Source organism: Typopeltis vanoorti, chromosome 3, assembly GCF_054136105.1.
Source record: "Typopeltis vanoorti isolate ZY-2024b chromosome 3, IOZ_Tvanoo_1.0, whole genome shotgun sequence".
NCBI lineage: Eukaryota > Metazoa > Arthropoda > Arachnida > Uropygi > Thelyphonidae > Typopeltis > Typopeltis vanoorti.
Genome location: NC_143551.1, coordinates 46,709,814 through 46,731,645, shown reverse-complemented (window position 1 = coordinate 46,731,645; position 21,832 = coordinate 46,709,814). Strand labels below are relative to the sequence as shown.

Here is a 21,832-nt window from a genome sequence, read left to right as displayed (position 1 = left end):
TTTCCCTTTTTATATATGGGTACTATCAGAGCTCTACTCCAATCATCAGGAATATGTCCCTCTGTCCAGGCTTTCTGAACTATGTTTATCATTATCAGCACTGCATAGTTCAGAAAGCCTAATATCATCTACTCCTGCTGCCTTTCCACATTTCAAACCTTTGATGGCTTTTTCTGCTTCAAGTTATGTGTTCCTGACTGTATGCCTGTTAAGTGATTTTACCACTGTGCTAACACAGCTTGTTTCATTTAGCAATTTTTCGAAGTAATTACTCCATGCTTCAAGGATATCATTTTCTCCTGTTTTCATTATCATCATCATCAAATTCCTGCCATGTACCCTCAAGGGGGGTATAGGATATGATAGTACTACATGAAAAAAATTACGTCATTACTAACTTCCTATCTACTATTTTGCTCCAAATCAGTCTCTTACTTGTCAAGACTCCAACATTATCAGAACTTATATTTCTATCGTCTAAGGCACTTTCTACCGTATTAATCCACTTTTTTCTTGGTCTTCCACTGGGTCGTTTGCTGCCAACCTGGCAGAGAACACTTGATTTGCTAATCTTTCTTCGCCGATTCTGTTTAAGTGACCATATCACCTGAGATTAGCTCTGCTAACGCATTCCTGGATGCTGACAATGTTTCTTTCCTAATATCCTCGTTTCTAATATGATATTGCCATTGATGCCATCTGTTCATGCCTAAAATCTTTCTCAGGACTCTTATAGTTGTGGTCTCTAGTCTTTGGTCAAGTGTTTTACTTCTGACCCAGCTCTCAGATCCATGTTAAAACTGGTTTGAACACTGTCTTGTATACAGCTAATTTAGTGTTCCAACTAAAAATCTCTCTTATTCCACATGAATTTATCCAACTGACTTCCCACCATACCAGCTTTGCTGATTCTGTTGTCTATTTCTATATATAATTTACCAACTTCACTAAAAACTGTGTCTAAGTACCTGAAATGTTTTACTTGTTCCACAGGTTCTCAATTCACAACACAGTTCACATTTTCAATGATTCTGCATATTTTCATTGTCTTTGTCTTTTTATTGCTGACCTTCATACCATATCTATTACAATAGTTATTCAATTTAGTCAGAGAATCTTGCAGACTTGTAGCAGATTTATTTAGAAGTATAACATCATCCGCATAAAGCAAAGAGCTGACATTAACATCTCCAATTCTGATGTCCTGTTTAATACCACTTTCCTTCATAATGTGATCCATATAGATAATGAATAACAGAGGGGATAATGTAGATCATTGTTAAATCACACCAGATTTAACATTAAACCATCTTCCTGTACATCCTTCAATTCTAACTGCCAAATTATAACTCAAATACAGACTAAGTATTGCATGATATAATGCCCCATTGACACCATATAACTGAAGCGTACTGAATAGCTTCTCTATTGGCACCTTGTCATATGCCTTTTCCAAATCGACAAAACTTAAATACAGATCTTTGTTATATTCCCATGCTTTCTCGACTATTTGTCTTAAAGTGAAGATCTGATCCTGACAACCTCTATTTAGCCTGAATCCAGCTTGTTCTTCACCAACCTTTTCTTCCACAATTCTTCTCAACCGTTTCTCAAGTATACTTGCATAGATCTTGTTAATTCTCAGTAGGGAAATACCTCTGCAAATTTCACATTCAGTTTTATTTCCCTTTTTATATATGAGTACTATGAGAGCTCTACTCCAATCATCGGGAATTCGTCCCTCTGTCCAGGCTTTCTGAACTATGCAGTGCAGCTTCTGTAAGACTCTTATACCACCATACTTCAGTATTTCTGGTCGAATATCATCTACTCCTGCTGTCTTTCCACATTTCAAGCCTTTGATGGCTTTTTCTACTTCAAGTATGGATATGTATTCCTGACTGCATGCCTGGTCAGTGTTTTTTTACCAATGTGCAGTCATCACTGTTTGTTTCATGTAGCAGTTTTTCAAAGTAATTACTCCATCCTTCAAGGATATCTTTTTCTCCCGTTTTCATGTCACCTTTATCATCTCTAACTCCTTTTACAGAATTCTTTCCTACATTTCTAAGCTTCTTCAAAAACCTCCAGAATATTTTGAAACCTTCTTGATATTAATTTTGTATATTCTTGCCAAAGTCTTCCTATGACTTATTTGCCAGGAACTTTTGATATGCTTTCTTCTTTTCTTTCACTGCCTCTTTAACTTCCTGTGTCATGGAGTATTAATTTTTCTATCCTTGCAGACAACTTCACCAAATGGCTCTCTAGTTGAATCATTCAGGGCTTTCTTCAAGGGTGCCATTGAATCTCCAAGGTTTGATTCCTGTTCTCAAACTCTTTCATTTTTTCTTCAATAATCTTTGTGTATTTTAGTCTACAGTTCACATCTGGGAGCTGCTCAAATTTTATTCGCTTTAAAACTTTCTTATATGTTATTCTTTTCAATATGAAATTCAATTTTATCCTGCTCAAGATTAAATAGTGATCACTTCCAATTTCAAATCCTCTGTACACTCTGGTGTCCGGCACCAGAGAGAAAACATCACTATCAACAATAACATAGTCAATGAGACTTTTCTTATTCCTTGCCTCTTCTCTCCATGTGAATTTGTGCACATTTTTATGTTGGAACATGGTGTCAGTAATAACCAGTCCATGTCCTGAGCAGAAATCCAACAGGAATTTGCCATTATTATTAGCTTTGCTCTTTTCTCCAAATTATCCCAAAATATTTTTGTATGTCTGACAATCATTTCCTGCTCTGCTATTTAGATCCCCAACAAGGACCAAATTTTCCTTTTTCATTGTGTCAGTAGCTTTCTCTAGAGCCTCAAAAAATTCCTGCACTTCTACCTTAGTAGAACCTTCTGTGGGCATAGGCCCAAATAAGTCTCATTGTCCAGTTTCCCATTCTGATATTTGCCCAAATCACTCTACTTGAAACTGCCTGCCATTCAAGAAGATGAACCTCATATTTTGTGTTGAATACTATGGCTAGTCCTTCTTTTCCTTGATTGTCATTGCCTGAATATAACATTTTGTATTTATTGCTCAGGAAGATCTCACCAGTTTTTGTCTTTTTTGTTTCAGTAACCCTTATTATGTTGATCTGGTACTTATCTAATTCTTCAGCTAGCTTCATTTCTTTGCCATTCGGGTTTCTTATGTTGATAGTACCGATCTTTAACTCTGGTGATGTTGAGTTGGGGTGTGTTTTCAGATATGTTCCAGTAGCTGACTTTTCATTGTTCGCCCTGGTTCCCTGGAGAAAACAACAGGGGCTTTGTTAAACCAGGCGATGTTCCAGCCGGCATGAAATTTTGTCATGTTGTACCATAAGTTTTTATTTTGGTTTAACCAATAAGAATACAATTTGGTCGGCTAAATCCCAAATTGTTAGCCAATCCTCGTTCGTTCAGTATCCAAGTAGATACCCAACAGGGTGTACCACGAGAAGGTGAGGATTGGACATTAGGTCAGAAGCCCAGGTCGGTTCTTCGCATTCCTTTAAAGGCTATGAGGAGGTCCCCTCTCAGTTATACATCTTTGACTCTTAAGCACCCCCCCGTCCTGTTTTCATGTCACTTTTATCATCTCTAACTGCTTTTACAGCACTCCTTCCTCGATTTCTAAGCTTCTTCAACAACCTCCAGAATATCTTACCACCTTCTTGATATTTATTTTCTATGTTCTTGCCAAAGTCCTCCCATGACTTTTGTTTAGGTAGTTTTATGCAGTGTTTTGCTTTCTTACATTTGTCTCTGTATTCTCTAAGAGCAAAAGCTGACTTATTTGCCAGGAACTTTTGATATGATTTCTTCTTTTCCTTCACTGCCTCTTTAACTTCCTGTGTCCACCATAGAGTTCTGATTTTTCTATCCTTGCAGACAACCTCACCACATGCCTCTCTAGCTGATTCAATCAGGGATTTTGTCAAGGCTTGCCACTGAATCTCCAAGGGTTGGTTCCTGTTCTCAAACTCTTTCATTTTTTCTTCAATAATCTTTGTGTATATTAGTCTACAGTTCACATCTGAGAGCTGCTCAACTTTTATTCGCTTTAAAACTTTCTTACATGTTATTCTTTTCAATATGAAATTCAATTTTATCCTGCTCAAGACTAAATAGTGATCGCTTCCAATTTCAAATCCTCTGTATACTCTGGTGTCCTGCACCAGGGAGAAAACTTGACTATCAACAATAGCATAGTCAATGAGACTTTTCTTATTCCTTAGCAGTGTGTGACTGGAATGGCTTTGGAGGTGGTGAGTGCATGTGGTGTGGATGAATTCAATAAATCCCTGACTCCATGGAGGTCTCTTGTAATAATAATAATTTTTTTTTTTTTTGTGTATATTTATAAGAAAAACAAAAATTGCTTTTCTCTAATAAATAATTAGAGAAAAGCAATTTTTGTTTTTCTTATAAACATACACAAAAAATATTTTATTATTACAAGAGACCTCCAGGGAGTCAGGGATTCATTGAATTCATTCACACTAAATGCACTCACCACCTCCAAAGCCATTCCAGTCACACACCGCTCTATGACAGAAAAATCTAGTTCTCACCTTTTTCTTGACTGCCATGGATGCCCTCTCATCTTCTCCCACCCACCATAAAATGAAAAACCAAATCTACTGGTATCCTGTATGATCCTTTTGAGAAAGTTTTAAATCTCTATCATATCTCCCATCATACAAAGCTGGTCTCTATCATTTGCCAGTGGTTAGCATATCTGCTCTCCAACCAACAGGCTGCAGGTTTGAATCCTGCTGTTGGCATGGATGTTTATGATTGTCTTTAGGTGGGAGATGAATTTCATCACCAGGTGTAAGATCACCACCCACTTACTGGTAGCCTGAAGTGGCATTAAAAAAGTTCCATGTTTGTTCTCTAGACCAGGATTTCCAGACTATGCAAAAAAATAAATGAAGAAATACAAATATATATATGTTACGGTTAAAGTGATAAATCTGGTTATTATTAATAATTTCCGGTTAAAGTGAATAATTTACGAGAATTAATCACTTTAACAGGTTAAAGTGAATAATTCCTAGAGGAGGCTGGTAAATATAATAAAAACATGTTTATAGGTCCTCTTAGTATTATCTATTCTCCAGTCCCGATATCATCTTTAATGATCTCCTTTGCACCCCTCCAACCTGTACTTGCATCATCTTAGAAACCAGAGGACCAGATCAGCACACAGTAGTCCAGGTGAGGTTATATCACAGTGTTATAAAGAGGAAAAATGACTTCCTTATCCTTACATGTTAATGTTTGTTTTGGCATATATAGGTTTTCATTCTCCATAGAAATTATAACAGCTTAGGATAGGTTATAATGAAAAAAGTAAGAAAAGTACTTCTTTTGCACTCATTGAAATCAGAAATCATTTATAAACTAACCTAACCTAACCTGGATGTCGCATGTCGAACCAGTGTAGTCATAGTTTGTCATGGGCAGATAAATGGGGATAACAAATAAAAGTTGTTGTGGGCAGATAAATCGCGATAATAGTTGAACGTCATTGCTGTACCTCTTTCCTCATCAATGGAGAAAAGCACTGATCAGTTCCTCTCTGATTTATCTAAAATCCCCATTCATCTGCCCACAACAACTTTTATTTGTTATCTCCATTTATCTGCACGCAATCATTAAGCTCGGCCCACAACACCATTTATCTATCATCCCCATTAATCTGCTCAAGACAAACTACGACTACACTCTGGTTCGATATGCAACATCCAGGTTAGGTTAGTTTATAATGATTTCTGATTTCATTGAGTGCAAAAGAAATACTTTCCTTACTTTTTTCATTATGAACTAACCTAACCTAACCAATAAAGATTAGGTTAGTTTAGTTTATAATGATTTCCAACCGATAAAGGTTAGGTTAGTTTATAATGATTTCTGATTTCATTGAGTGCAAAAGAAGTACTTTCCTTACTTCTTTCATTATAAACTAACCTAACCTAAGCTGTTATAATTTCTATTGAGAATGAAAACCTCTATACAAAACCTATAAACACGTTTTTATTACATTTACCAGACTCCTCTAGGAATTATTCACTTTAACCAGTTAAAGTGATTAATTCTAATTATTCACTTTAACCGGTAATTATTAATAATAACCGGATTTATCACTTTAACCGTAACATATATATATATATATATATATATAATTAATTAAAAAATGAAAAAGAATCCTTAGCCTATTCACAGTATGAATGCACTATAGGTTTATTCCTTTCATAGGTGAGAGTCACATAAAAAAAGTAAAAATGACACCCTCTTTCTCCTGATTATTAGTGTCCATGGTCCAAAGAATCTCAACCTGTCCTCTATTCTCCAGTCCCGATATCATCTTTAATGCTCTCCTTTGCACCCTTCCAACCTGTACTTGCATCATCTTAGAAACCAGAGGACCAGATCAGCACACAGTAATCCAGGTGAGGTCATATCACAGTGTCATAAAGAGGAAAATGACTTCCTTATCCTTACATGTTAATGTTTGTTTTGGCAATGCACTCATCTTCTTAGTTGTATTTGCAATCTCTGCTACATTGGCTCCTGAAGTCTGGTCAGTTTCTTCTAGCATTTTATCTACCATTTAAAGACAACTTTAAACAAAAGAAAAGAGGAAATGAACATATTTATAAACAGAAATAGAAAATACAAACCTGGAAACAAAGTCACCCTTTGATACCTCCAATAAGTAGATGTATTAAAAAATAATTAATAGGCAATTTTTTATTGTAATATACCAATGTAAAGGGTAGCCTAGAGGAGACTAAACTCCTATCAGACTAAAAGGTAAAGAGAAAAATGTTCATTTTACAATTATTCACATCTACACACCCAACCAGTCACATGAAGATGAACAAATCGACATTTTTTATGATAAGTTACAAGATTTAATAGACAAGACTAATAAGAAAGATATATTAATTGTGATGGGAGATTTTAATGCCAAGATTGGGCAGTTCACTCCAGGCACATGGAAGATGTGATGGGCAGGTTTGGAGTTGACAATAGAAATGAAAGAGGAGAAAGAATACTAGAATTTTGTAAAGCAAATAATCTATTTATCTGCAATACCTCTTTTTTTTTCATAGACCTTCCCACAAATACACATGGACCTCACCAGATGGTACAACAAAGAACTGTATTGATTACATTTTAATCAAAAGTAACTGGAAATCATCAGTTCAAAATGTTAGAACTTTAAAAACTCCAGATTTTGACACTGACCATGAACTGCTTGTGGCAAAAATAAAACTAAAATTTAAGTACTGCAAGTCATGAGCTTTTATCAACAAAATGGACATGTCAAAACTGAAAGAGAAATTTGTGTAAGACAACTATCAAATACTAATAGGAAATGAGATCAGACGATTAACTTATGATAATATAGAAAATTTTATAAAACAATTATTATAAATACTGCATGAAAGATACTTGGAACAGCAAAACTAAATCATGAATGGATAACCCCTGAAATTTTAAATACTTTAGAAGAAAAAAGAACAGCAAAGCATATATTAAATATAAAAAAAAACAGAAGAAAATAAATAACACTATAAGAACCTTAAAAACAAAATTGATAAACTGTACATATCTGCCAAAAATGATTGGACTGAGGAAAAAGCAAAACTGTATGAAAAAAAGCTAATAAAAGAAATGACAATAAAACTGTATATAAAATTATAAAAGAATTAATTAAGATATATAAAGATAAACCACTAACAATGAAAGATAAAAACAATCTAGAAACTGGATGAACACAAAATATTAAAATAATCTGAAAAGACTACTATCAAACATTATTTCAGAAAGAACATGAGAAGGAAAGTATAACAGAAGAGATGATATATGAAAAGGCACCACTCATAACTGCAGCAGAAATTATAAATGCAATGAACCAAATGAGAGTTTCATTTGGTACTCTCAAAAGCTATGGGCAAAGATGAAATATCCATAGAACTATGGTGGCAAGGAAGCCATTAACTTCTTAATGAAATTATTTAACCAAGTTCTTTATACTGGAGTAATCCCAACTGACTGAAAAACAGGAGTTATTATACCAATTCATAAAAAAGGAGACAAAAGAATTATGTGAAAATTACAGACCCATAACACTCTTAAGTCATAGCTATAAACTATTCATCCGAATTATTCAAAAGAGAACACAGGTGCTTACAGAAAAAATCAATTGAGAAGAAAATCAAGCAGGATTCAGGCCACATAGATCCACTATAGACCACATCTTCACCATTAATAATATAGCAGAAAAATATTGGGAATACAACCTGCCCATATACTGTTGTTTTATAATTTCAAGCAAGCCTTTGATTCAGTTAATAGAAACAAATTGATCATCATTTTAAAGAATGTAAGAATGGATTCAGATATTTTAACATTTATTACAAATTATTATGGAGATACTAAAGCTTTTGTTAAAACGAACAACATTAAAACTAAGGATTTCAAAGTCGAGAAAGGTATAATGCAGGGTTGCCCTCTTTCACCTCAACTCTTTTCATCTTCTTAGAAATCTGTAAAACCATAGCTGATGAACCAGGTGTAAAAAGCAATGGCACCAACTTTAATCACATCAAATACGCTGATGATATCATTATCCTAGCAGATTCTAAACCACAATTAGAAAAAACTATTAATATCTTAAATGACTCCTGTAAAAACCTATGGTATGAAAATAAATCTTCATAAAACAAAAATAATGAAGATAGGAAGAGAAGAAGAAAATATTTCTATAAATCTCGAAAAATCATCTGTTGGAACAAGTTAATATATTTATTTTGGCAGTCTCATTTACAGTAACCTCAACGACATGGAAACAATAAAACACAGGCTAAACCTTGGTTGGACCAGTATGAATAAACTACATAAAATATGGAAAAATAAAAAAATCCCAACAAAGCTAAAACTAAAATTATATAAAACAATTATCATCCCCTCAGTTACCTATGCTTCAGAAGCCTGGAGATAAACTCAACAACCAATCAAGAAACTTCAAGCATTTGAAATGAAATGCCTCAGAAAAATCAACAACACCCACTGGATGCAACATAAGACCAACGATCAAGTCAGAATAGATTTAAACTTCCCAGATGATATAATAGATACAACCATTAAGCATCAATTGAGATGATTTGGTCATCTCAATTGATGCCCTCATAGACTGCCATATTTAGCTCTGAATGGACATATAGGAGGTAAAAGACCTAGAGTCAGATCTACTCAGATAAAGTTGCTGAAAGAACACTCCCATCTGCCCAGCTATAGAGTCATGACCGAGATGGCCAAAGATCGTGATAAGAGGAGAACCTTTCTTCTTAGTGGACTCAACCCATTACCAAGCGGATGAGATGATGATGATGAAAGGACATCCATGAAGATAAATGTTCAATTTTGTATTTTATTTAAGCACATGCTATTTGTATGAAGAGGATACAACTTTTTTCAGACTTAAATCCAATGTTTAAGATTAATAACATATAATAAATGTTTTCCACACAGAATTTTTGTTTATCAAAGATTTCTCTCGAACAAAGATAAAATTTATGGGACCCATTTAATTCACTAAGAACCTGTGTAGCTCAGTAAGCATTAAAAATAGATAGAGCCAAGTCTGAATAACATCTAGAACATGAAGAATTTTTTTCTTGTAGAGTATAAAGATGGAATGAAAACCAGAGTCTCTGATTTTTCCTCCAGAAAACTCAGGTTTTTGATGCATAATTTACATCCGAAAAACTATCTTTATAGGAAAAACACTATTCACTTTATCTATTAAAATTACATTACTGAAGTCAAGGATACTCGACTTCAGTAATGAGACTGCTACATATGTTGTTGATTTTTATTTCATTTATAGATCTGTTGATACTTAACCTGATTAAAGTATTTAATATCTCCATTTTCAATATATTTATTATATATTTGTAAGATGAAGTGTAATTACATATACATATGATAGGAACACTTACCACAGATGGATCTTCTTGAAGCATCATATCATAGCCACTAAGGGCAACAACAAAGAGTAATGCTCGCACATCATCAAAACACTGTATCCATTTTCTCCTTTCTGATCTTTGGCCTCCAACATCAAACATTCTGGATGGAAGAAAAAGTAAAGAAAATCAGAATAAGTTGATTTATTATCTATCATCTATTGATGGAATTAGAATATTGATAATAACCAACATTAATTTCAATTATGCAATTTAAATTTCAGTGATAATGACATAAAAATGTCATTAACATAAATTATTTCTAGATATTTTCTCTGAGAAAATTATGAGATGTTTTATGGACTAATTTATATAACATACAATAGGAATGTTATTCCTAAATTTCTTCCAGTTCTTTTATAAAACAAAATACCATATATTGGATTAATTTATTTTTTCTTATAAAGACTAGTTATGCTACATGACTGATTAATGTAATCAACAGTCATATAATATAGCAGTAGGAAAATTTTCCAACTTCAGCAATGTAGTTGGAAAATGTAGTTGACTCATGCATGCCAACTGTCTGGAACACTACCACATAACTGTACTTCAGTTATAATCATTATTAATTTCCTGATATGTACCCTCAAGGGGTGTTCAGGCTACTACGACAGCACTACATGATTAAGTTTACATTATTATTAATCTCCTATCAACAATTTTCCTCCAAATTAGTCTATTACTTATCAGAATTTCAATATTGTCATATTTAACATTTTATTCTTCAAAGGAACCTCTGACAGAATCAAACCATCTAAACCTTGGTCTTCCTCTGGATCTCTTTCCTGCTATCTTGGCATCAAACATCTGTTTTGCTAACCTTTCCCCACCAATGCTATTTAAGTGGACATACCAACTTAGATTAGCCCTACTCACACATTCTTCAATGTTAACAATATAAAGTTCCTTTCTAATATCTTCATGTTTAATATGATTCTGCCATTGATGTCATTTGTTCTCTCCCCAAATTTTTCTCAGAACTCTCATATCAGTAGTCTCTAGTCTTTGATCAAGTGCTTTATTTCTAACCCAGTCCTCAGATCCATAACTTAAAACTGGTTTGAACACTGTTTTGTATACTGCGAGTTTTGTTTTTTGGATAATTTCTTTCTTATTCCATATAAAGTTAACTTCAGTTATCTGACCTTTCAATTATCAGGATGGCAACTGCCCTTCCCAGTGTGGTCAGATAAATGATAGATTACTATACTTAAACTCTCTTTTATTAATTTCAATGTTTTTAAAGGAGGTAACAATCTCAAACAGACAAACTAAAAAGGGTCATTTGTTTTTCATTGAAAAGACTACATGGTCATTTAAAATAAAGTATTTTTAATGTGAGAGAAGAACAAGCTGTGTTGTGTCAGTAAAAAATACTTAATAACATTGATAACAATGATAGTTCTTTATTATGTAGCAACTGACTTATACATTGGTGAAATTAGTTGGTTTGCAAAATATTAGCTGAAAAAAATTAGCTTTGCTTAATTCTGTAGTAAAAGTGCCTTAGAAGATCGAAATATAAGATCTGATAATGTTGGAGTCTTGACAGGTAACAGATTGATTTGGAGGAAAATTGTAGATAGGAAGTTAGTAATGATGTACATTTTTTATGTAGTAATTCTGTACACCCCTCAAGGGTACATGTCAGGAATTTGATGATGATAATTTTGTAGTAAGGTTCAATCATATGATTTTTATTATAATTAATGATTGATTTCAACTTAAATTATATAAGTATCATTATTAGATGGGATATCTCCATAGAGTCAAAAGACTCATTACAGGAGACACATAGTAACTATTATTCACATAATTCACCTATCATACCCCCTTCTAAAACTAATTCACTATTGGAATACTCACGAATACTTCTGGCAATCCACTCCACTCATTCGCCATTCACAATTTTATAGAATCCCTTTAGTAACAGATTTCTATCATGTCCTCTCTCCTCCACCTCTCAACTAAACTCAACAGCCTACATATCTTCAATCTATCATCACAGCCCTCTCACCAGCTTGATCACTTGTCTTTGAATCTTCTTCACCACCTCCAGACTACTTCCCCACTGCTTTCTTTCTTTTTTTTTTTTTTATCACTCACCAGGTGACCAAATATGTGCACAGTATTCAAGATGCAGACAAATCATAGCCTTAGAGAGAGGGACAATTACTCCCTATCTTTACTTGTCAATTTGTTATTCAACATTCAAGTAATCCTTTGAGCAATTTTTTCAGCTTTTGCAATATGTCCTCTGAACTTCAAATCTCTGTTCACCATCACTCAAAGATCCTTAGTCTCATCATTTTCTTGTAATCTAGTAAGTATGATATGAAGTATGTAATCTTTTCATCCCAAAATGCATAACATTACATTTTGCAACATTAAACTGACAACCATTGTCCTTTGCTCACACCGTCAATTTATTTAAATCATCATCTTGCAGGATATCTACTTTATCAACCATTTCCCTCAGCAATTTTGCATCATCAGCAAACAATTGAATATCCCCTCCTTCAATCTCTCTCTCTCTCTCTCTCTCTCTCTCTCTCTATATATATATATATATATATATATATATCATTAGTATACAAATTAAAGATTAGTGGCCCTAGATACAGAGCTCTGGGACTCTCCACTAGTATCTTGATTCTACTTCAGCATCACTGCATATCATACTGCTATCCACCTAATCCTGAATTTTAACTTTAACCACTACTCCTGAGATACTAATTGGGCTAATTTGCTACTTCTGCCTTGAAGCCACCTTTATGTAATGGAACTATTTTACCCTCTTTCCACTCACTTGGAACCTTTTCAGAGCTGAGACTTACATTACACAACTTCATCAGAGGCACTGCCAGTTCTCTTGCATATTCACATAGTACATGGGCTGACATACTATCCAGTCCCATTGCTGTATTCTCAATGATATATTTCAATATGCTGAACACCTCCAGTTGGACTACTTAATTTTTCACAGCTTCTGTCACATCAACAACTACAAAGTCTCCACCTGGATGATACATCCTTGCAATGCGATTGCTTAGTAGCTCAACTATTTATTCTACTTCTGTCACTTTTACATCAGCATTAAGTATATTTATTGTTCCATAATTATTCTCTTTCCTGTTACTTAGCATAAAACACTTGAATTTAATTTGACCTGCTGAGTAATTTTCTCTCATAATCTGATTTAGCATTCCATGGCATACTAGTCACTCTTCTTGCCTGTGCTCTGTGCCGCTAATGAGCATGCAGATCACCTTTTTATTTATATTCCTTCCATACTGCTTTCTTTCTTTCTTTTCTTAATCGGTCACCATCTGCATGGAAGAACATAAAAAATACATATTTATTCATGACCATAGTTGGTATATAGATGAGATTAAACTACCCAAAATAATAGCAAATCAGGGAAACATTAACTGCTGTGATCCTGTATTACAATGCAAGCTTCTGATTAGTGGTCATAGATATCCTATCTAGTCTAAGTTTCCCTTTGTGTTGCATATGTGTGTTACAATTTTATACTGTACTTCCTGAAATGTCTCTGTAACTGAGGAGATGAAATGCTGGAAGCATTAAACACATTGATTTAATTCTTTTCCTGTACTCTTTTCACTCTATTAAACTTCAAGCACAAGTTTCACCCAGAACTTAAGCCTGAACACATAACTAACCATTGTTTCCTTTGAACTTTAACAATATGTTTTCTCCTTACTCATATCTAATTGTAACTGAGATATGAGTAAGTTAACACATTAATTTGAATGTTGTGAAGTAATATTTTCTTCTTTTCCTAATGATGTCCTTGTAGCAAGGAAGAAATATACAGGAGTTAATAAATTCTATAATCTTTTTACTTGTGCTAAACTTTATTTAATTCAAAAGACCATCTACAACAGAAGTTCCCTTAAACATCTACGTCTAACATGTTTGTATGGAGAGAGGAAATGGTATCCATCTCTGCTCCAATCCCAATACCACTGATCTGTGAAGCAATGAAAACTGATAATTTTGGCCACTGCATTGTAAATGAGAATTGTGTACTAATTCTTCCTTGTTCACAAACATTACTGGACTTCTGTATGTCAAGCCGGAAATCTGGAGAGTATGTATGAAGAAAAGAGCCAACACAAATATTTAACAAAATAACTATATTAAGAATATTCAAATACAAGGCAATGGTACAAATTTACAACAATTAAACTGTATATGACTAAAACTGGAACTATTGGAAGTGTTTACTAATCTTGTCATCAAAAAACATACAAGAGCAAATTTGGCTTGATATGCAATATGCAGGAGAGTCCTTCAACCAGCTATCTTCAAATTCTCATGCTGGCAATATATTTGGATGCTAAGTGCTCCTTCATAGTACAGAATCTGCACACAAATTCACTAATTGATTTCAGGAAATGGAACTCCTAGACTAACTTCCACACAATGAACCTGGACTTTTGATTCACAACATGACCACCTCTGCATCTATAATCAAAAGACTACCTATTATGTCTACTAAAGGCACAGATTCAAATATTAAAGCCAACTTGGGAGTTGTGGTTTGACTTTCTCAATACCACTTGATATTATCGTTACTAAAGTAATGATAATAATATTACCTTGATATTATCATACCATGGAAATTGTGTAAGAGTGTGGTTAGTAGGGGGTGGGCAGACCAGATTTTTTGCATGGAGATTGGTGAATGAGTGTGGAATGGATTGCCAAAATCAGTTGCGAGTGCAATGACAGTGAATGAGTTTAAGGAAAGGCACGATAGGTTTTGTGTGTATAATAGTTAGTTTGGTCTGACACAATGAGTCTCCAGACTCCATGGAGATACCATATAATAATAATAATACTGTAATAATATCAGCGCTGTTTCAACATGAATGACAAACGTGAGTGCTAACTACATTAGTTCTTAAAGGATTATAGAGACATTAGTCTTATAGTAATATCAAGAGCATTTTCACATTTGGCCATGAAATATACCCTCTTACAAAAAAAGGAGAAAAAAACCTGTTTACATCTTAGTCCTCAGGCATTTATAATAAATAACATAAGCTTTAACAAATTAATTAATCCAGTAAGTAAAAATAATGTCAATGAGTTTAAGATCCCACAGTTGTTGAATAGAAAATATCTGAATAATTTATTACTATGAACTAATACCATAATACTGAATACAATGGGACTCTGACTATACTATATGTAAGAATTTTAAATTCAGCTTTTTAACTGTAAAAATTACAACACATAACTATCTCTCTCTCTCTCTCTCTCTCTCTATATATATATATTTAATGCAGATCTAAACAGCAAATCAGGAAATTCAATCCCAGATATAGAAATTGGAAATATTTGGGAAAACATGAAAACAAGTGCAGGGATAATAATCATGGAAATGCATTGTAGATTTCTGTTCAGGAAAAATATCATAAAAATATAACTTGCTTCAAGGGGTACTTAAGGGTCAAAGCTGTATAACTGAGAGGAAACCTCCACATAGCCTTTAAAGGAATGCGGAGAACCGACCAGAGCTTCTGACTTAATGTCCAATCCTCACCTTCTTGTGGTGCACAGTGTTGGGTATCTACCTGGATACTGAACGAACGAGGATGGGTGGCAATTTGGTATTTAGCCGACCAAGCTGTATTCTTATTGGTTAAACCAAAATAAAAAATGATGGTACAACATTGACAAACTTTCATGCCGGCTGGGGCATCGCCCGGTTAAACAAGGGCCCCCGTTTTTTTTTTCCAGGAAACCAGCGTGAACAGCGAAAAGTCAGCTACTGGAACAAATCTGAAAACATACCCCAACTCAACATCACCAGAGTTAAAGATCAGTACTATCAACATAAGAAGCCTGAATGGCAAAGAAATGGAGCTAGCTGAGGAATTAGATAAGTACCAGATCGACATAATAGGGGTGACTGAAACAAAAAAGGCCAAAACTGGTGAGATCTTTCTGAGCAATAAATACAAAATGTTATATTCAGGCAATGACAATCAAGGAAAAGAAGAGTAGCCACAGTATTCAACACAAAATACGAGGCTAATCTTGAATGGTAGGCAGTCTCAAGTAGAGTGATGTGGACAAATATGAGAATGGGGAACTGGACAATGAGACTTATTTGTGCCTAGTCCCACAGAAGGTTCTACTAAGGTAGAAGTGGAGGAATTTTTTGATGCTTTAGAAAGAGCAACTGACACAATGAAAAAGGAAAAGTTGGTCCTTGTTCGGGATCTAAATAGGCTAATCTTGAATGGCAGGCAGTCTCAAGTAGAGTGATGTGGACAAATATGAGAATGGGGAACTGGACAATGAGACTTATTTGTGCCTAGTCCCACAGAAGGTTCTACTAAGGTAGAAGTGGAGGAATTTTTTGATGTTTTAGAAAAAGCAACTGACACAATGAAAAAGGAAAAGTTGGTCCTTGTTCGGGATCTAAATAGCAGAGTAGGAAATGATTGTCAGACATACAAAAATATTTTGGGAAAATTTGGAGAAAAGAGCAAAGCTAATAATAATGGCAAATACCTCTCGGATTTCTTCTCAGGACATGGACTGGTTATTACTAACAGCATGTACCAAAATAAAAATGTGCACAAATTCACATGGAGAGAAGAGGCAAGGAATAAGAAAAGTATCATTGACTATGTTACTGTTGATAGTGATGTTTTCTCCCTGGTGCAGGACACCAGAGTGTACAGAGGATTTGAAATTGGAAGTGATCACTATTTAGTCTTGAGCAGGATAAAATTGAATTTCATATTGAAAAGAATAACATGTAAGAAAGTTTTAAAGCGAATAAAAGTTGAGCAGCTCTCAGATGTGAACTGTAGACTAATATACACAAAGATTATTGAAGAAAAAATGAAAGAGTTTGAGAACAGGAATCAAACCTTGGAGATTCAGTAGCACTCTTGAAGAAAACCCTGATTGATTCAGCCAGAGAGGTATGTGGTGTGGTTGTCTGCAAGGATAGAAAAATCAGGACTCAATGGTGGACACAGGAAGTTAAAGAGGCAGTGAAGGAAAACAAGAAATCATATCAAAAGTTCCTGGCAAATAAGTCAGTTTTTGCTCTTAGAGAATACAGAGACAAATGTAAGAAAGCAAAACACTGCGTAAAACTAGCTAAACAAAAGTCATTGGAGGACTTTGGCAAGAACATAGAAAATAAATATCAAGAAGGTAGTAAGATATTCTGGAGGTTGTTGAAGAAGCTTAGAAATCGAGGAAAGAGTGCTGTAAAAGGAGTTAGAGATGATAAAGGTGAAAACGGGAGAAAAAGATATCCTTGAAGGATGGAATAATTACTTCGAAAAATTGCTAAATGAAACAAGCAGTGATAGCACAGTGGTAAAAAACACTCAACAGGCATACAGTCAGGAATACATATCCATACTTGAAGTAGAAAAAGCCATCAAAGGTTTGAAATGTGGAAAGGCAGCAGGAGTAGATATTATTCGACCAGAAATGCTGAAGTATGGTGGTATAAGTCTTACAGTGGTTGCACTGCATAGTTCAGAATGCCTGGACAGAGGGACAAATTCCCAATGATTGGAGTAGAGCTCTAATAGTGCCCATATATAAAAAGGGAAATAAAACTGAATGTGAGAATTACAGAGATATTTCCCTACTGAGTGTTCCTGGCAAGATCTATGCAAGTATACTTGAGAAACGTTTGAGAAGAATTGTGGAAGAAAAGCTTGGTTAAGAACAAGCTGGATTCAGGCCAAATAGAGGCTGTCAGGATCAGATCTTCACTTTACGACAAATATTTGAGCAAGCATGGGAATATAACAAACATCTGTATTTAAGTTTTTGACGATCTGGAAAAGGCATATGACAAGGTGCCAAGAGAGAAGCTATTCAATACGCTACAGTTATATGGTGTCAATGGGGCATTATATCAAGCAATACTTAGTCTGTATTTGAGTTGTAAGTCAGCAGTTAGAATTGAATGATGTACAGGAAGATGGTTTAATGTTAATTCTGGTGTGAGACAAGGATGTATATTATCCCCTCTGTTATTCATTATCTATATGGATTACATTATGAAGGAAAGTGGTATTAAACATGATATCAGAATTGGAGATGTTAATGTCAGCTCTTTGCTTTATGCGGACGATGTTATACTTCTGAATAAATCCACTACAAGTTTGCAAGATTCCCTGACTAAATTGAATAACTGTTGTAATAGATATGGTATGAAGGTTAGCATTAAAAAGACAAAGACAATGAAAATAGATAGAATTGTTGAAAATGTCAACTGTGTTGTGAACGGGGAACCCGTGGAACAAGTAAAACATTTCAGCTACTTAGGCACGATTTTTAGTGAAAATGGTAAATTAAATATGGAAATAGACAACAGAATCAACAAAGCTGGTGTGGTAGGAAGTCAAATGAATAAATTCATATGGAATAAGAGAGAAATTAGAACACTAAATTAGCTGTATACAAGACAGTGTTCAAACCAGTTTTAACTTATGGATCTGAGAGCTTGGTCATAAGTAAAACACTTGACCAAAGACTAGAGACCGCAGATATGAGAGTCCTGAGAAAGATTATAGGCATGAACAGATGGCATCAATGGCAATATCATATTAAAAACGAGGATATCAGGAAATAACTTGACATTGTCAGCATCCAGGAATGCGTTAGTAGAGCTAATCTCAAGTGGTATGGTCACTTGAGATTAACAGAATGGGCGAGGAAAGATTAGCAAAACAAGTGTTCTCTGCCAGGTTGGCAGGAAAACGACCCAGAGGAAGACCAAGATATAGGTGGATTGATACGGTACAATGTGCCTTAGACAATAGAAATATAAGATCTGATAATGATAATATTATAGTCTTGACAAGTAATAGACTGATTTGGAGGAAAATTGTAGATAGGAAGTTAGTAATTATGTAAATTTTTCATGTAGTACTATCAAATCCTGTATACCCCTTGTGGGTACATGTCAGGAATTTGATGATGATGAGCTTACTTCAAGAGTTCAGTAGGTAAAAGAAACTGCATGTTTACTGCAAAGGCTGAGGGGTTTCAATCCTGCACATAAGATATATAAAAGTGTGCTAACTTTTTGTATAGCACCTTGAGTTGATGACGCTTGTAAAAGAATGATCATATTATTGTTTGACAATGGTAGTAGTATCATCAGTAGACTGGTCTCAGACACAGGAATGTGCAGAGGATTTGAAATAGAAGTGATAACCATCTACTTTTGAGCAAGAAAAAAATGTTTTTCACACTGAAAAAAAAAAGGATCCAAGATGAATAACTAGATAAAATATACAAATATTACTGAAGAAAAGGTGGAACCTTTTACTTGAGTAATATTTGTATATTTCGTCTACAGTTTAGAGATCCAATGGTAAAAAATCTGAAGACTGATTCAGCCAAGAAGGCATATTAAAGTTGTCTGCATGGATAGCAAAGATCATGATGAACTCAAGAAGTTAAAGAAATAGTTTATGAAAAAAATAAATCTATAAAATAGCAAGCAAACCAGCATCTATTTTTTAGAGTACACGATGTTTCATGCACTCACTCTTTCTAAATAAGCAAAATTCATGCAATTCTTGTTGAGACCTAAAGCATACACAATCATCACCATGATACTCAATCATCATGTCCTAATGATTTCATGTTGTATATATTTATGTGTTATTTTGTAAATTAAAAACATTACTTAAAATGATGGTTATATAAGTCTTAATCTGTTAATGAATGAAATGGTAAGCTTAATTAATTAAGAGGATATGTTACTATATATATATGATATATAGTGATGAAGAAATGCATCACCAAATAGACAAGATGAGTGCGAAAAGAGTGATCATAATGTGAGACTTTAATTATCTAAATATTGAATGGGTAGCAGTAGAATCTCATGAGAAGAATGAAAATACATTTATTGAGCTGTTAGGGCAACTTCCTCAAGCAGCATGTGTCAGACAACAAAAGAACATGCAGGTAGCTTATTATGTAGAGCTTGTTGACTTGGTCAATATCTAGTTAGTAATACAGGAGGAGCATGGGGCAACTCCAAGGTTTACCAGTGCCACCATCTCTTTTGTAAATTAAAAACATATTGTATTGTGTTTAAAGTTCTTTCCTTGAGGGCTCTACAGGGCACACTGGTATCATGGTGTTGCCACCAGAGAATGACTACAATGATAACTAGAACAGGCATAGGGTAAAACATTTGTAAAGGCTTAGGCCTATATCAAGTCTGGACGTGATGTAAGGGTAGTACTGCCCATAACCAGTACAAAGATTAAAAAAAAAATAATAATAATAATAATAACAAGTGGTGTACCACAAGGATCAGTGCTTGGTCCACTGTTATTCAATCTATACATTAATGATATTGCGAAGGATTTGACAAGCAACATACAGCTATTTGCTGATGCAAAGATAGGTGGGGTAATCAGAAATGTACTGATATGCAGTACTTGCAGAATGATTTGAGTAGGCTGGAATTGTGGGCATGGGAATTTGGATGTCAGTGAATGTAAAGTCATGCACTCTTAAATGACTACATATTCAATATTGTGGGATTATGCTTGTACAAAGTGAAGTCCCTTGCCTCATCAGTTTTGAAGAAACTGATGAGGCTAGGGATCTTGAAGTGTTAGTAGATAGATTTTGAGTTGTATTTGCAAAGATTGCAAATACAACTCAAAAGATAATTGCAATGCTGAAAAGAAAGCTCACATGTAAAGATAAGGATGTCATTTTGACTCTTTACAAGGCCTTGATAAGACCCCACTTGGACTATTGTGCACAAGTCTGGTCTCCTGGTTTCCGTTGCGATTCTGATATATTGGAGAGAGTGCTGAAAATCATACCAGGATTATGGAATATTGATTATGAAGACAGATTGGGAATTTGTAGACACTAGCAAAAGGTGAAGGAGGGTTGATATGATTGAGACTTACAAACTTCTGAAATGGTCAAGGGTCAGTTGATGGAAGCATCCTTCAAACTGGCGGCCTGCGGGCCGCATCCGGCCCCCGAAGCAATTTTACATGGCCCGTGAATACATTTCAATTATATATTTGTTGTAAATACGGTGCTTATAGTTTTAGAGACATAGAGATATGGACTGAGCTTATGTGCACATAAGCTCAGTCCATATCTACAATTTACAATCAGTAAATTTAGTTCGCCAGCAGACAGTTGGTGGCGCTTCAGTATTCTGGTGTTTCCGATGCACAGCTGCGCATTTCATATTGCAATATAGATGGAGACAAACTAACGTACGGCTTATAAAACCTGTTTATTTGTGCTTGCTGTTAGATCTACATTATATCAATACCTACCGTTTAGAATTGTGCATAACTTTTGAGTGTTGCTTTCATACGAAAATTCATCTTGTTGAATTAAAGTTGTAAATAAAATAATAATAGTGATTTTAATTAAGAGATTAAACTGCAAGCCACATCTTTAACAAAGAGTAAAAGAAAAATGGACAAAGAAGGACGTGTTTTTCAAGATAAATGGGAAATTATGTACTTTTGTGGTGTTGTGCGCAATAAAATTGTAAGTTTTATTTGAAATAAGGGAATATCAGTTCCAAAAGAATACAATTTAAAATTTATAGAAAACTATAAATTTTCTTCCCTCAATTAAATTGAGGGAAGAAAAGTTATAGTTTCTGAAATCTTGCTTACAACGACAACAAATTTTTTTTACTGAAGCAAATAAATCCAGTGAAGCAACAGTTCATGCAAGTTTTGCTCTCGTGCACAT

General features: G+C 34.4%; 1 protein-coding gene across 1 annotated transcript in view; it reads right to left on the bottom strand.

Annotated features, from left to right (window-relative positions):
* LOC150108100 (guanine nucleotide-binding protein G(o) subunit alpha-like) overlaps positions 1-21,832 on the bottom strand; it is a 103,327-nt gene that overhangs the window by 24,205 nt on the left and 57,290 nt on the right. The window contains exon 6 of the mRNA XM_090416239.1: positions 10,019-10,148. Within this exon, the coding sequence (XP_090272365.1) occupies positions 10,019-10,148 (130 nt within the window). The remainder of the gene's footprint in view (positions 1-10,018; positions 10,149-21,832) is intronic.